Here is a 13,316-nt window from a genome sequence, read left to right on the forward strand (position 1 = left end):
GTTTCTACTTTACGGAATTCCTGATCGCAATTTTACTTTTATTTATCCACCTGAGTTCTGCGGGTTTTCCTCATTGATACAGCAATGAAGAAAAGAAATTGGTTGTAAGAGTAAACACGAATTTGTAGTCCTATAAATTTAGCCGCGATGGAGCTTCAACGTTTTCCATCTTTCGTTGTCTCCAACTCTCCAGATCTGGAAACCGTGACAATCGCTGCCCGCTGCCCGCTGCCGACTGCCCACGTGTGGAAATCTACTTATGAAACCTCTGGAATCTGGCACCCACAGAGATGGGATCTCATGCCCATGTAAGTTGTGGTAACACGGGACGAGGGACCAGCAACAAGAAGGGGATGTTGACGCCCCAAATTGTCTCTATATTTTTGCCCATTAAAGAGTAATAATGAATAGTGACCCCTATTTTTGGTACTACAAATTACTATCTCTTTTCATTTGGTATTGCCACCACATTTTACAAACATTCTACAGATGTATAGAAAAAAATTTCTTGCTTTTGAGAAGGTTTGGCGAACATACAGGCAAAGTTTTGTGCTTAAATGAATACCAAGATCAATTATCATATGCATATATACATATATGTACCTGTATATGTATATAAAAAAAAGGTATAGGTAACATGAACAGGAAAGGTATATTCTTCGAAAGAACAAGAAAATGAAGAAAAAGTATAGGTGTGTGTGTGACCACTAGAGTCTTACTGCTCACGATTGTCCCCTTTAAAAGGAGATGCTGCCCTCATTCTTGTCTCTGCCTTTCAATCCAAAATATTCAATCAATATATCAACCAACGTGCAATTGTTCTTTGCGCAGCTTTACCAAATAGATAAGCAGCATACTGCTGCAATTTGACACCTCAATCCACTTCTTGAGGAGAAAATTTGTGTGTATTTTCCTGTTTTGCTAACAACAACACATTACGAGTACTAGAAGTTTAGAAAAAAAAACTTGTAAAGAATTTGGGATGCCCCCCCCCTAAGGCCCTAACCACCATCACCATCTGGTGGTGCTTCCGTTCTTTTATTTATTTAGTTTAATAATTAATACTACCATTACCTTTACTCTCATTCTAATTCTTGTGTCCTCTACGGCCTTTTCTTAAGGCTGAAAAGAGTTAGCCTCCTTTTTTTTTTGGATCATTCCTTGGGCCAATGGAGACTCCGAACCCCACCTCTCAAGTAAACTTTTTTAATCTTGCGTGCGCCAGTATTAAGATGAAACATCATCTGGCTAGGAAAGATTTTTAAAAAGACACAACATCATTTTTCATAACTTGTCAGCTAATATGTACTTCTGTTAGGAACCCGCATTTCCCAATAAAAAGGGGAAAAAAAATACTACCAAACACGCATATATATATATTTTTTAAATAAGTGAAAAGACTTGAATGAATCCAAAACATCTTTTCTTACTCATTCATGGTCCATGCAACTTCATAGTGAATACAACTAGTAGCCTTATTTTTCGCGCGTCTTCTGCGATGCCTAATGCTCTACGAAGCAGCGGGGATTGGCCGACCCCTCATAATGCATAATTAAGGTACCTACCAATCCTATTCCCAGTGGGCGGTGACTGGTGAGAGAAAGTCGAGTCACATTTCTCATTACCAGAGTCTTTTAAGTTTTCTCCTCCGTAACCCGCTCACAAATATGATAAAGCTGTTTCTACAAGGTTAATTGGAAATACCTCGGACAATACTTAATACAGCTTCTTGCTGGCAACAAACCGTCAGCTGTCTAATGAACGTCTTCAGATGCTACTGCAGTTCATTTACTTCAGAAGATCACAATGTACTAGTGTCTGTAGACATGAAAGAAAGCGAACGCATGCATTTTCGACTTTGGAGAATCACTACCATTACTTTATATGCCTTGACGTCGGAACAACTAAACATCACTCCCTCCATTTCGGGAAGGAAAAAAATAGTTACTTCACCTATCAGCCACCATCGATTACAACTAAAACAAATTTGCTTATCTAGAGGTTAGGCATGTATTGCAGTAAACTCGAATGATTCTGAAGGGAAAGATGCATGGATTAGGCAAACAAGTAGACGAACAAAATCTGGAGTAGCCTGAGTTTGTCCTAGTAAATAAGTTCGACAACTGATGTAGTTGTCTACAAGAAGAGCATATAGCTTAACCAGCACGTCGTACTGCGATCATAAGTTCAGCCATCCCACCTTCTCTGTACACAGCATACATTTCACCCTAAAGGTGGTTCACTGTCTCACTTCTTTGCCACCCTGATTTGGACTTGCCACTTGGCAGGTGTTTACGGATCATGACGACTTGAGACCAGCCAATATAGTCCGCCCCCATCCCTCTCAAGGATCACTGCACTCAGGCTTTGTCATCTGAGATTGAAACTAGAACGATGAATATGTTACTGCCATTGCAGACATACAGAGGACCTGCATGATGAGGTCAAGCTTCAGCATTAACTTTAAAAGTAAACAAAACCATGAAGCAACTAGTACCATGCCATGTAGCAAAGGACAAGCGCAATTTGCATGGCACCAGGAATGCATGAAATGATAAGTTGAAGATTCATGATCCACAGATTCAATACCATTGGTTGTAGGAGTCACCGATTTGGATCATATGCTTCAAATTGCTTCTTGAAGCGTTCTGCCATTTTTGTTTCTTCTTCCTTGCTGAGCTTGCAATTTTTCCAATCAGCTCTGTCAGCCGTGTTCAACAAGCCCGCCAAAACCTACAAGTAGTTAGCACAATATCGTCCCATGGTTATAGTTGTCACCACATTACAACTCAGCTAAATGCTTCCATATCAGATTAATGTTGAATTACCACGTCACCAAAACAAACCGTTAGAGAGGAAGGTAACTTGCAATGTAGTTGCATTCAAACAAGACCACAAATAAAAATAAAATAAAAAATAAAGAGACTCAAAAAAATCTAATGATCAGAAGTACTCAAGATCAGTTGAAAAATAAAGGATGCTACTAACACAATTAAATATCAAGGAATACTGTGCAACTTGCCAACAATATATTTGCTTAATCTATTTCATACACAACAGAAACAGTAACATCATGCAGGCTACAATTAGCACCTTACCTCGCGGCCAAATTGGCTTGGAAATCTCTCATTTTCTTCAACAACATGAGTCAAAATAGTTCCACCAGGAAGTTCAACATAGAATAAACTGCAACTTCTATCATACTGTGTCCGCAACAATCTCCTCCCTTCCGAATTATTAGTACCTGCAACAAACAGGAAATGCAGAAAGTTGGGGCATTCAAAGCTGAAACTTTTGAAAACAAAACTAAAGAGAACCTCCATCTGGTCTAAACAGAGATATAGCAACCACAGAGGAAAGAAGGATGAATGGAGGAAACTCACATACTTTAGGTCAACAACATGGTGGGAATGAACCTCACTTTTAAAGCTTAGTCTATTTTCATAATGTTCTACACCATGTTATTTGCACACCATCCTTAATCATTAAGAATCTCAGATGTATAAATAGTAGCCCTTTGGTACTTAGATAGTTCTTTTAGATTAGTACATTTGGGGGGTAGAGAAAGTAGCTTTTGAAACTTAATGCTATTAAGATAAGTCATTTGAAGATCTGCCTTAATATCTACTTAAAAGCCAAGCAAGTATCTAAAGAAACCTAAAAGTTAGATATTGAGCACAGATTTTATAAGGTAATTATTGGGGATTGTTCACTTCCAATTGCTTACTTTCAATTGTCTTAAACTTGAATCCCAACTTTTTGGCGGCTAAATTGAAAATATCTTTAATGCCAGATGCCCTTGAAGATGGAACAGGAACAACCTGAAAAATACAAAAAGCAGAAATATTCATGATAACATCAAAATAGTGACAGTTTTAAGATCCAATAAAGGCATTAAGATGTACTTCACACTCAAGCGAAGTGAAAAGCAATGAAGACAACCAAATGCCAAATGTAAGCTGGCCACCAGTAGGGATTCAAAATCCCTTCCGGGCTGTAGGTCGAGGGTTCAAACCTCGCACCCTGCAGTTAAAAAAAATCCATAGGATGTGTCTGTGCGCACCTCTTGTCTAGAACCCAGTTGGGTTTTAGTGTAGGATAGTATAGGTGCTGCCAATTGTTAAAAAGATTAAAATAAAATAAAATAAAGAGAGAGGAATTCCAGCTCCAAATTTGTGATATCATAGCTTTTTGCCACTACCAACACTGGATCCCAGAGCTGGTAATTTTGTGCCCTTTTTTTTTGTTACTATAAGATTTTAATTGAAAAAAGTAAGGGGGTGAAAGGAGGAAAACCTCGTCATTCGGATAATACCTCATATTTAAAGACAATATTAGCAACACTCAAGAAGCTTACGTCCAATCTCACAGTTGTAGACAGAATAAGCTTTAAATCTTTCCCACACAAGGATACCAAACAAACGACTGCTGCAAGTTTGTATTAATTTGTTTTACCATCTGATTTGATGTTGACTAACATATTGTTTTCATCACATCCTAATTGTAGGCATGAATAATGTTCACTACACAACTGGTACTAGGATATGAGTTGGCTCTATGTAACAAATAACAAGGACTTCAGAGGTCGGATGGGGGACTAGGACTTCAAATTCCTGTCCCTCCATTTCTTTCACCAGCAATTGGACCATTTCTGGGGTGTTGATTTGGTGTTTCTCAAGTTGTTGGAGACAAATAATTAGTGGGGCAGTTGTTTGAGAAATGGGGTAGACAGGAAAACAAAATGGACAAGAATTAAACTAAAGCAAAGAACAATTTTATCAGTTCCCATCTACAAAAAAAGTGCAAAATACAAGAGCAATCTTCTATACTCATTAAACAGAAGAAGAAGACATCATACCTGAAGATTGGCATGAGTTGCTCGCTTAAAGACCCATTCAAAGAAAACCACTTGCTTTCCTTGGTTTTCAAAGTAAGCTTTTAGACTGTTTTGAACTCTATTCAACTCTATTTCACAATCTTCTGGCATGGAAAGGGTGTTAGGCAAGTGCTCAACAGGAACAATTAGCACGTGATCATCTACTAATGGTCCTTTAGCAAGTGCAGAGTAGTAATGTTCTCCTATGCCAGTGATAAGATGCGACTCCACACTGGGGCTTGACAAACAAAACCAGCACTCTTTGGACCTAAAATAGATAATGTGCCATGAATTTTTGTCAATTTCTATCTACATCAAGTTTTGCAGAATTTCTCAGATTCAAATAACAACATAACATAAATAAAATAGTTGCCAGTAATTAAAATAGTTTGAGCCATCATAACAACATCCAAAAAGAAAGGGAATTAATTAACAACAAAAACCTGTTAGAGCTGGTGGTCCCAAAGGATCTCCTGCTAGAGGCACTGCCATTTTCATCCTGTAAACTATGCTTAAAGTTGCAATCTGGACCTCTTTCACATTTTCCTTTGTTGAGAAGGTCAAAACAGACACCCCTGATTGACTGTTGCCTTGCATCTTCATCATGCCGAAAGTGGCACTTCTCCCCACGAGGACAGCACCCAGAAGAGGTAAACTTAAAGCACAGCCTTTCACTGTCACCATCTCCATGTTTGTGCCTTTTCTGGGAGACATCATAACGCCAATATTGGGAATCAGACCCACTTTCACCAGGTCTCTTTGCTATAGCCTCAGTATGGGTTGCTTTCTCCACCATTGTGTAGGGAGATAGAGTTGTATTTGGTGGTTTTGCACAAATTTCGACACTGGACATTGTAGATGCTGGAGTTGGAGAAATTGCATGAATAAATTTCTGAAACAGGAAGAGAGTGAAGTAAATGCTAAAAGTGCAAGGTAGTCTAACAATTAACAAATCGTGTTTCCTAAAATAAGTAACCAAGAGCATCCCATATAGCTAAGCAAATCAGTATAAATTTGGCAGAATCCAATACTCAGCTTGCATATGCAAGCACAGGGGTAGGAACAGCAAAAATGCAGCAGATAACTCCAGAAGTATGTATCAGAACTAATATCAAAGTTGTCTTCCATTTTTATAGCAACAGATGCAACAAGATCACCATGTTGCACTTGCAAAAAAAAAGAGTCTTCATGAAGCCCAAGATATGTTTTACTCGGTGATCTGAGGAAAATAATTCACAGGCAAGATTGTTGAACTGACAAAAACCAAAATTTAAGTCAAATTAGAGAAGGAACAAAACCTGTTTGTTTTTGTTTCCAACTGGAGCTAAACCCATAAAACGAGTTACATGCACAGCATCCACGTTTGTATATGGTTCGCGAGCATAGAACACACCCATAGTTCCTGCAACATGGTAGCTACAAGAAAAAGAACTCTCAACACACATTAACTTGTTCCTAAGGTTGTTCACATAGACAACCACACATGAAAATAGTAACTTTTGCAATCACAAAAATGAATGCAATAGGGATATACCCTCCCCTATTGATGTCAAAGGCTCTTCTACAACAGTAATCGGAGGAAATTTGCCTATTGTGATTCATTTTTATGTAAGTTACAGCATAAAAAACTAGGCAACCACCTAGTGATGTCACTACCAACTTCTGTATGGGGACCCAGATGACACCTAGAAAAAGTAAGGACAATCGAAGTCCAGCAACAATATTGTAGTTATCTACAATGAGAAGTTAATCAAGCTGGGAGGCTTTTCATCTCTTTGCCGGATTACCTCTATTATATAACCTGTAACGAACAAAATTCTTGCAAAATATTTCCCAGTTGAAGAAACAAATTTCAAAACTCCAGTGGGACTAAGATGGTTGAATAGGAGGGCATAGCAAGAAATGGCAAAAATGGAGCTAGGTATAATGCAGTAGTGACCAATGACCAACAATTTTCTGGAATATCCAGAAGAAGAAATAAAGTGACAATGATATTGGCTTTCTACCCATGCATGTAGTAGCGAAACTAAAACTGAAGAACATGAGCATAATTTGCTCGGCACTGCTCAGGTTTTCTGTCAATGAGTACAGTTCTCTAAAGAGACTGAATGAATGTTCCGAAAGAAGGACCTTGTTAGAGAACATAAGTCATAATTCACTTACCGGGGCTTAATATCTGCTACTAACTCTGATATGGTGGAATCAGCATCAGCTGAATCAGAGACTCCTGAAGGTACATCAGATGTAGCAGCCTCATTGGTAACTCCGCTAGGCCATTCATTAGTGAAGTCCAATTAAGGAGTTTTTCAAGAAAAGAAAAGACCCTTTTAAACTTGTATAAATTCAAAAGAAAGGATAATTTAAACTTCTTCAAGAAAAATGGGGGCAAAAGTAGAGTTCATATTGAACAATGCAAAGGATATGTCAGAAATATGTCCACAATCCCTGGCTCCTCAGCCAACGCCCTCAGCGCATCAACATCATCTTCACTATACGTGCCAAATTGCATTCCACTTGCAGACTTCCTACCAGATAGGTAAACAACAGATAAACCTGGAAATAAGTAACATGCATCAGCTATCATAAAGCAAAAGTTCATGATTTACAAACATCCCAACATTGAAACATTAGTTCTAATTGAAAACAACATAATAGTTGTAAACTTTTATTGGCCTATACTAGTATGCTCATTCAAATTATGAAATTCAAAGCTGTAGGACTTCTAGAGAGCAAATAGGTACACACGCAGCAATAATTCCTGATAACGTTAGGGATAATTAACAAAAGGAATAACATACATTTTCCTAAACTCGCTTAATTCTTCACCACTCAGGATGCCAACCTAGCATGTTGAAGAAATCTAAAGAAGTACGTCTACATGCATATAGAATGATTGATTTGCAGGCGATTTTGTACATTCTTAGGCTTCCTGAAGTTATTCAATGTCCACCAGCAATCCCACAGTTTGAATCCCAACTAAATAAGCATCTTTGATCCCCAAGTCAGAACAAGAAAGTGAGAAACAAGACCAAGTTGCTACTTGAATTGTATTGCTTGATCAAGATTATTACCATCTGAATACTAGATTAAGTACCTAATTTTGCAGGTGATAACTTAGCTCACCAACAACATGGTAGCGAATTAAAAGTTATTTCATCTCCAAATCCATCACGAATGAACTCTGAGATCAGTTTTGGTAGTCGAAGTACCCAACCACATATAAGACCACCATGCAAAAGGGATCCACATTGGCTATCTGCAGATTACTTGGAGTTGGGTACCACTTGAAATAAACAAGCCACTAAAAGTTCACAGAATAAACAAACAAAATGACATCATCAACAAAATTAGCTCCAGTCAAACAATTACCAAAATGTGTACAAGCACATTGTAACAGGGAGGGAATAAAGGGATTTTGCCAAATCATGTACCGTGGAGAGTGAACTTTCCACTGCCTTTCAACCAGTAGAGATTTCCACAAACCTTGAGGCCATCCATCTTGAACCCTTGGTTGCCAGCTTCTTTGGAAGCGGCCGATAGAATCTTCGGCGCGCCAACACCGTAGTCGCCGATGAAGTAAGTCGGAATGGGGAAGTTGGACCGGCCTGCAATATAGTCATTGAACTCCTCGAGACCGTCCGGTGAGTCCGGAAAGAATTGGCCAACGCAAAGAAGCGCGTCAAATGGACCGGCCGACTTATTTACCTGGAATTGACAATCTACGGTGAGTAATTGATTATTAGGGAACCCTAGGGGAGTAGAGAGTGTGCGTGTGTGCCAGAGAGAAGGGGGGCGAGATACCGAAGAGACGCGTTTGCAGAGCTGGTTGAGGCGGCCGAGGACGTCGCCGCAGAGGAGGATTCGAGGGGACGGAGTCATCTGTGTTTTTGTGTGTGAGAGAGAAGCTGAGGTGGCAACCGGAAGTTAGAGCCGGGAGAGGACGGTGAAGTTGAAATTGGGCTGTGACTGTTTTTGGCGGGCTGTACAAAAGCCCACTAAACTGTACTGGTATTCGTTGACAAAACTTACTTTTGGGTCTGTAAGTTTAAACACTCCCCCACCCTCTCTCCCAAAAAATAAAAAACAAAAAACTATTGGGTCTTTAAGTTTAGCACAGCGCTCGGACCCAAGCATTCCTTGGACTTTTTTTTTTTTTTTTTTTTTTTCTAACTATGAGGCTTAGCCCGAATTTCAATCGAGTAACTATGAGATCTAATTTAACTCTCTCTCTTTTTTGGGTCAATCGTCACTTTATCTATATAATCCTACTCCATTCTAACTTAAGAGGAGGTCGAATTAAGTTTACGAGAGATCGATGGAGACTGAACCACCAAGACAAGTACACTATGCACTTCCACTCATTTGAATTTTTTAGAAAAGTCACATACTGTGATAATTGGTGGGAGACGAAGGATCCACCAAGGCTTAAGGGCTGGGTAGTGGGCACCAATCCAAAGGCTAGTGGTTATGGAGTATACCAATTAACAGTCAGCAAGGATAAGTTATGGAGTCTCCCAATTAATGGTCAGCAAGAGTCAGTCAGCATACTTCTTATCAAGAAAAGAATCAGTAGTGTATTAGGTAGTATGGCCCTTCAGTTAGTACAACGCATGATTTGAAAACATCCGTCAAATATTTGGAAAGATTGGAATAGTGAAATAGTAATCATTATCAGCGGGAAGTTTGAAAAAGGTTAGTCATAGGTAGTTACGTGTTAATTGATCGTAAGTAATAATAGCGCAGTGGAGTCTAATCGATCATGATTGTGGTTAGCCACAAATGTTCAATTTTCAAAGGATTCATGCTTGAACTTGAAGCCGGCTTACAAAATTGTGATAGTAGTATTAGTACTGTATCGCAAGCCACAGGGCATTTTGGCAAGATAGTTGTCATTCCACTCAGTAAGTCTAGACAGAAACACCTGTGAAGCTTTTTACACCTTAGAAAGAAAGACGATGAAGAAATTAATGAAGAGGTGGTTCTCAAAATCCACATTTTTTTAAAAAAATTTTTACCCCTCAGACCCAACACAAACTGTGCAATTGAGATATATACGAAGAAGTCTGTGGTAGAGGGTTTGTAGCATTATTGTATTCTGTGCTCGACGTTCCAAAATCTTCAAATTGCTCCGTACTAATTGCGTGCATGCTCTTTGATTAATCTTTCATTGGCTTGTTTGTATAGCAACTATACTCTCCCCGTAGGCTGGCATTCTGAATGAATAGTCAAAAGCATAGAACAACTAGTACCCAAAAAACATTATGGAGACGTGCTAAAATAAATTTTCGAATTTAAAATCATCTGAAAACGACGAGCTAGAAAGCAAATGCAATATATGTATGGACTACAATAATATAAAATCAACTTTAACGCAAAGAAACATGCCCATTTTTGCAAATTAGTGATGCATAAGCTAAATTTTTTTTTAAAAAAAGACGAAAAAGAAAATACTTTGTCTTTGTCATCGACAGATAACTTTCCCTAACATTATACATGGACGATGATAATACTTTGTCTTTGCCATAATTCCCATGTGTGTCAGCATTCAACCCTCAAACAGAACTTGAAAGCCACTACTGAGTTTTTCATGTTGTCTTTGTCATGGGAGTAATTCTCTAGGATGGATGTAAAATAACGGGCTGTAAATCTTCCGTGTTCATGTCATTCTGGCGCCTAAACCTTTTCTCAACCAAGCGCAATTATTATATTGCAGCGTTCATTTACATGATGCGGTTTCTTGACTGAACTTCTTTTCTTTTTTCCGGTTGATCTATATTTTAACTTAAACAGGATGAACATTTTCATCATAAAGTATCACTACTATTTCCTCTGTGTAAGGTGGAGACTGATCATGGACTCGACAGCTGATAATTCACAGTTAGAACTGTACATGCTAAGATTAAGACTACATGCATATACATATATATATATATATATATATATATATATATTGGTTTTGGATTTTGCAGCTGATAAACGAACTGCGCCTCGACAGCTAGAAGTCTACATGCTAAGATTAAGTCCACATACACATGTTTTCGGGTGGAGAATACATCACCATATTGATGTGTAATAGGTATAAAATTAAAACTGATCTTATGTAATTTTATCAGTTAATCGGTAGTTACCACCAGATACTTCATCAGCTATAGCTTAATATCATCCCTAAATATCTCACATAATCTTTCACCACTAAAAATTTGAGGAAAATCAATTTACTCTCGAACTACGGATTTGTCAAAGCAATAGAACCAAAGCAGTCCTTGGAACGTTGTTTTTCTTTTTTTTTTTCCTTTTCTCTCAAGGGAAAAATCTACTACAATGGATTATTCTTTGACCCGTTCCCTAGTTAACGGCCGCCCAAATATTAAGTAGGATAGCCCTTCTATTCTCGTAGAGTAAAACACAAGCTTTAGACTATATTTGCGTGTCCCTTCCTCGATTTATGAAGATTAGTCAAATATTTCCAGAGGTGGAATAGTGAAGTAATCATTATCATGGAAATTAAAAGTGAAGTCATGCATAATTACGTGGTAATAGCGTGATGGAGTCTAAGGGATCATGATTGTGATTAGTCACAAATGTACAATTTCAAAGGATTCAGGTTTGTAGCCGACATGCAAAATTGTGACACCACTAATACAGCACTTTGCTTCGGTTTATCGCAAGCTACAGTACATTCTGGCGAGAGAGCTGTCATTCTGCCTATAGGAGCGAGGGCTGTTCGTAACTTCTTATAGCATCGCTAAATTCCATTTTCCAAGTCTGGCACGCCACAACAGGAGGAGAAAACTTAGGAGGTCTAGACAGACAGAAACTATTAAAAAGCTTTTTACACCCCGGAAAACAAATGGAAAGAAACATGTGTGAATAATCTCTCATCAGTGATCTTCAAAATTCAACCAGCTCCCGTCTGTTGGAAGTTTTGTCTTCCTTTGTTTGTAAACAATTTAATATGCGCCAATATTTATATGGATTGGAAAAAGCCAGAGATATGTGTAGTTAATTAATAAACCAGTGGTCCGCTTATTTACCTTTTTTTTCATCTTTTGCTCAGTTCTGTTTCCCGCATAAACTGTTCTTTTTCCTCTTTGTTGATCATGCCTCAATCCGATAACTACGAAGATCCATTCAACAAGAAGAAAAAATCACCACACGACATTTTTGACTCAAAAAGTACTCTTTTGTCATGTGCCAATAGACTCAAAACCATACATCTACCCAGAAAGAGGGGGCACACACATTTCGACTCAGTCAGTTTCCATTCCAAGAAATGTTAAGACTGGAAAATTACCACAGCTGAATGAGAAAACTGGATGGTAGACGAGTGGTATTTCTTTCGCTTTGGAATGAGAAACAAATTACTATGAGGATATACCTGCAGGAAGATTGTATAGTAAGGTTTTGTTCAGACTTTGGAGCAATGAAAGTTCAATTTTTTTCACAAACATCTTTACAAATCTCAGGTTAAACAAGGTAGCATAAATATCAAAATCTCACCACTTCTGGGTTTCTATTATTTTGCCTTGGAATTTCTTCGTAGGTGATTGAGCATCCATGTCCCCTCGGGCAGTTATTATTACGTACCATTTACCAGTAGTTTGGATGGATAAAATTGTTGGCGTCTCGTGTTTCTCCAATTCAAGCGGCCTTCTCTGTTTGGGTCAAAGGAAGGGAGATGATGCGCGTAACAACGATGGAATGGGACCGTGAATTATCATCGTGAATAGCAGTTTTCGTCCTTACATTCAAAAGAAAAATAAAAAAGATTCTTACGTAAAATTTTTCATTAAATGAGTCATTTTTTCTTTATTAAAATAGGATATATGAATGAAAGAAGTAATATCTTTCGCAAAATACTTCCTTTTTTTTTCTGCTAAGAATTATTATACAATTGGATTTTTGGAGTTTCTGAATCATCAGGGATTAGTCCGTCCGACACAGGAAGACAAAATCCCTTTCAACAAATTGAACTAATTGAACTAGTACTGCATTAAGTGGCCTTGAACATGAAGCCATTAAAAATTTTTTTTTTTTGGGGTGTTGGTTGGTGTTTTGGGGGGGGGGGGGTTACTTGTAAGAGCAGCTTCTGTGTGTTTTGTGACGACCCCACCTCCCCCTAAGGCGTACCAAAGGGTTCGGCGGACCGCCCGCCCAACTCTCGCCAGGACTCACTCACTCGTATCACATGCATACATCCATAGACCATAAATAACATCGCAATTCAAGCTTATAATTTACATTGATGCACAATCAAGATACAAAACCTCAATATACCCAAATTGGTTCAAAGTGTATATAATCCAGATACAAAACATCCTATTCGAGTAATAGCGCGAGTACAAGTCAAAAGTCAAAAACAACTAGTCTACGCTAGTTTTTACATATCTCACGCCTCGCTCGTACCCCTGAAAGGAAAACAAATGGAGTGGAATGAACT

General features: G+C 38.3%; 1 protein-coding gene across 5 annotated transcripts; it reads right to left on the bottom strand.

Annotated features, from left to right (window-relative positions):
• Positions 1 to 1,895: 1,895 nt before the first annotated feature.
• LOC113776162 (zinc finger CCCH domain-containing protein 64) lies at positions 1,896 to 8,761 on the bottom strand. 5 transcript variants are annotated; one of them, XM_027321261.1, is made up of 11 exons: positions 8,678 to 8,761; positions 8,308 to 8,581; positions 7,300 to 7,429; positions 7,040 to 7,159; positions 6,175 to 6,292; positions 5,320 to 5,768; positions 4,859 to 5,144; positions 3,728 to 3,821; positions 3,099 to 3,244; positions 2,590 to 2,733; positions 1,896 to 2,431 (listed from the first exon to the last, which is right to left on the bottom strand). In XM_027321261.1, the coding sequence occupies exons 1-10, from the start codon at positions 8,753 to 8,755 to the stop codon at positions 2,605 to 2,607; spliced, it is 1,824 nt and encodes a 607-aa protein (XP_027177062.1). In that variant the 5' UTR covers positions 8,756 to 8,761; the 3' UTR covers positions 1,896 to 2,431; positions 2,590 to 2,604. The 5 variants fall into 5 exon arrangements, with proteins under 5 accessions (XP_027177062.1, XP_027177063.1, XP_027177065.1 ...); XM_027321262.1 differs by lacking the exon at positions 8,678 to 8,761 and having other exon boundaries at positions 7,300 to 7,401; positions 8,360 to 8,575; XM_027321264.1 differs by lacking the exon at positions 8,678 to 8,761 and having other exon boundaries at positions 7,300 to 7,401; positions 8,308 to 8,374.
• Positions 8,762 to 13,316: the final 4,555 nt, after the last annotated feature.

Source organism: Coffea eugenioides, chromosome 6 (assembly GCF_003713205.1).
Source record: "Coffea eugenioides isolate CCC68of chromosome 6, Ceug_1.0, whole genome shotgun sequence".
Lineage (NCBI taxonomy): Eukaryota > Viridiplantae > Streptophyta > Magnoliopsida > Gentianales > Rubiaceae > Coffea > Coffea eugenioides.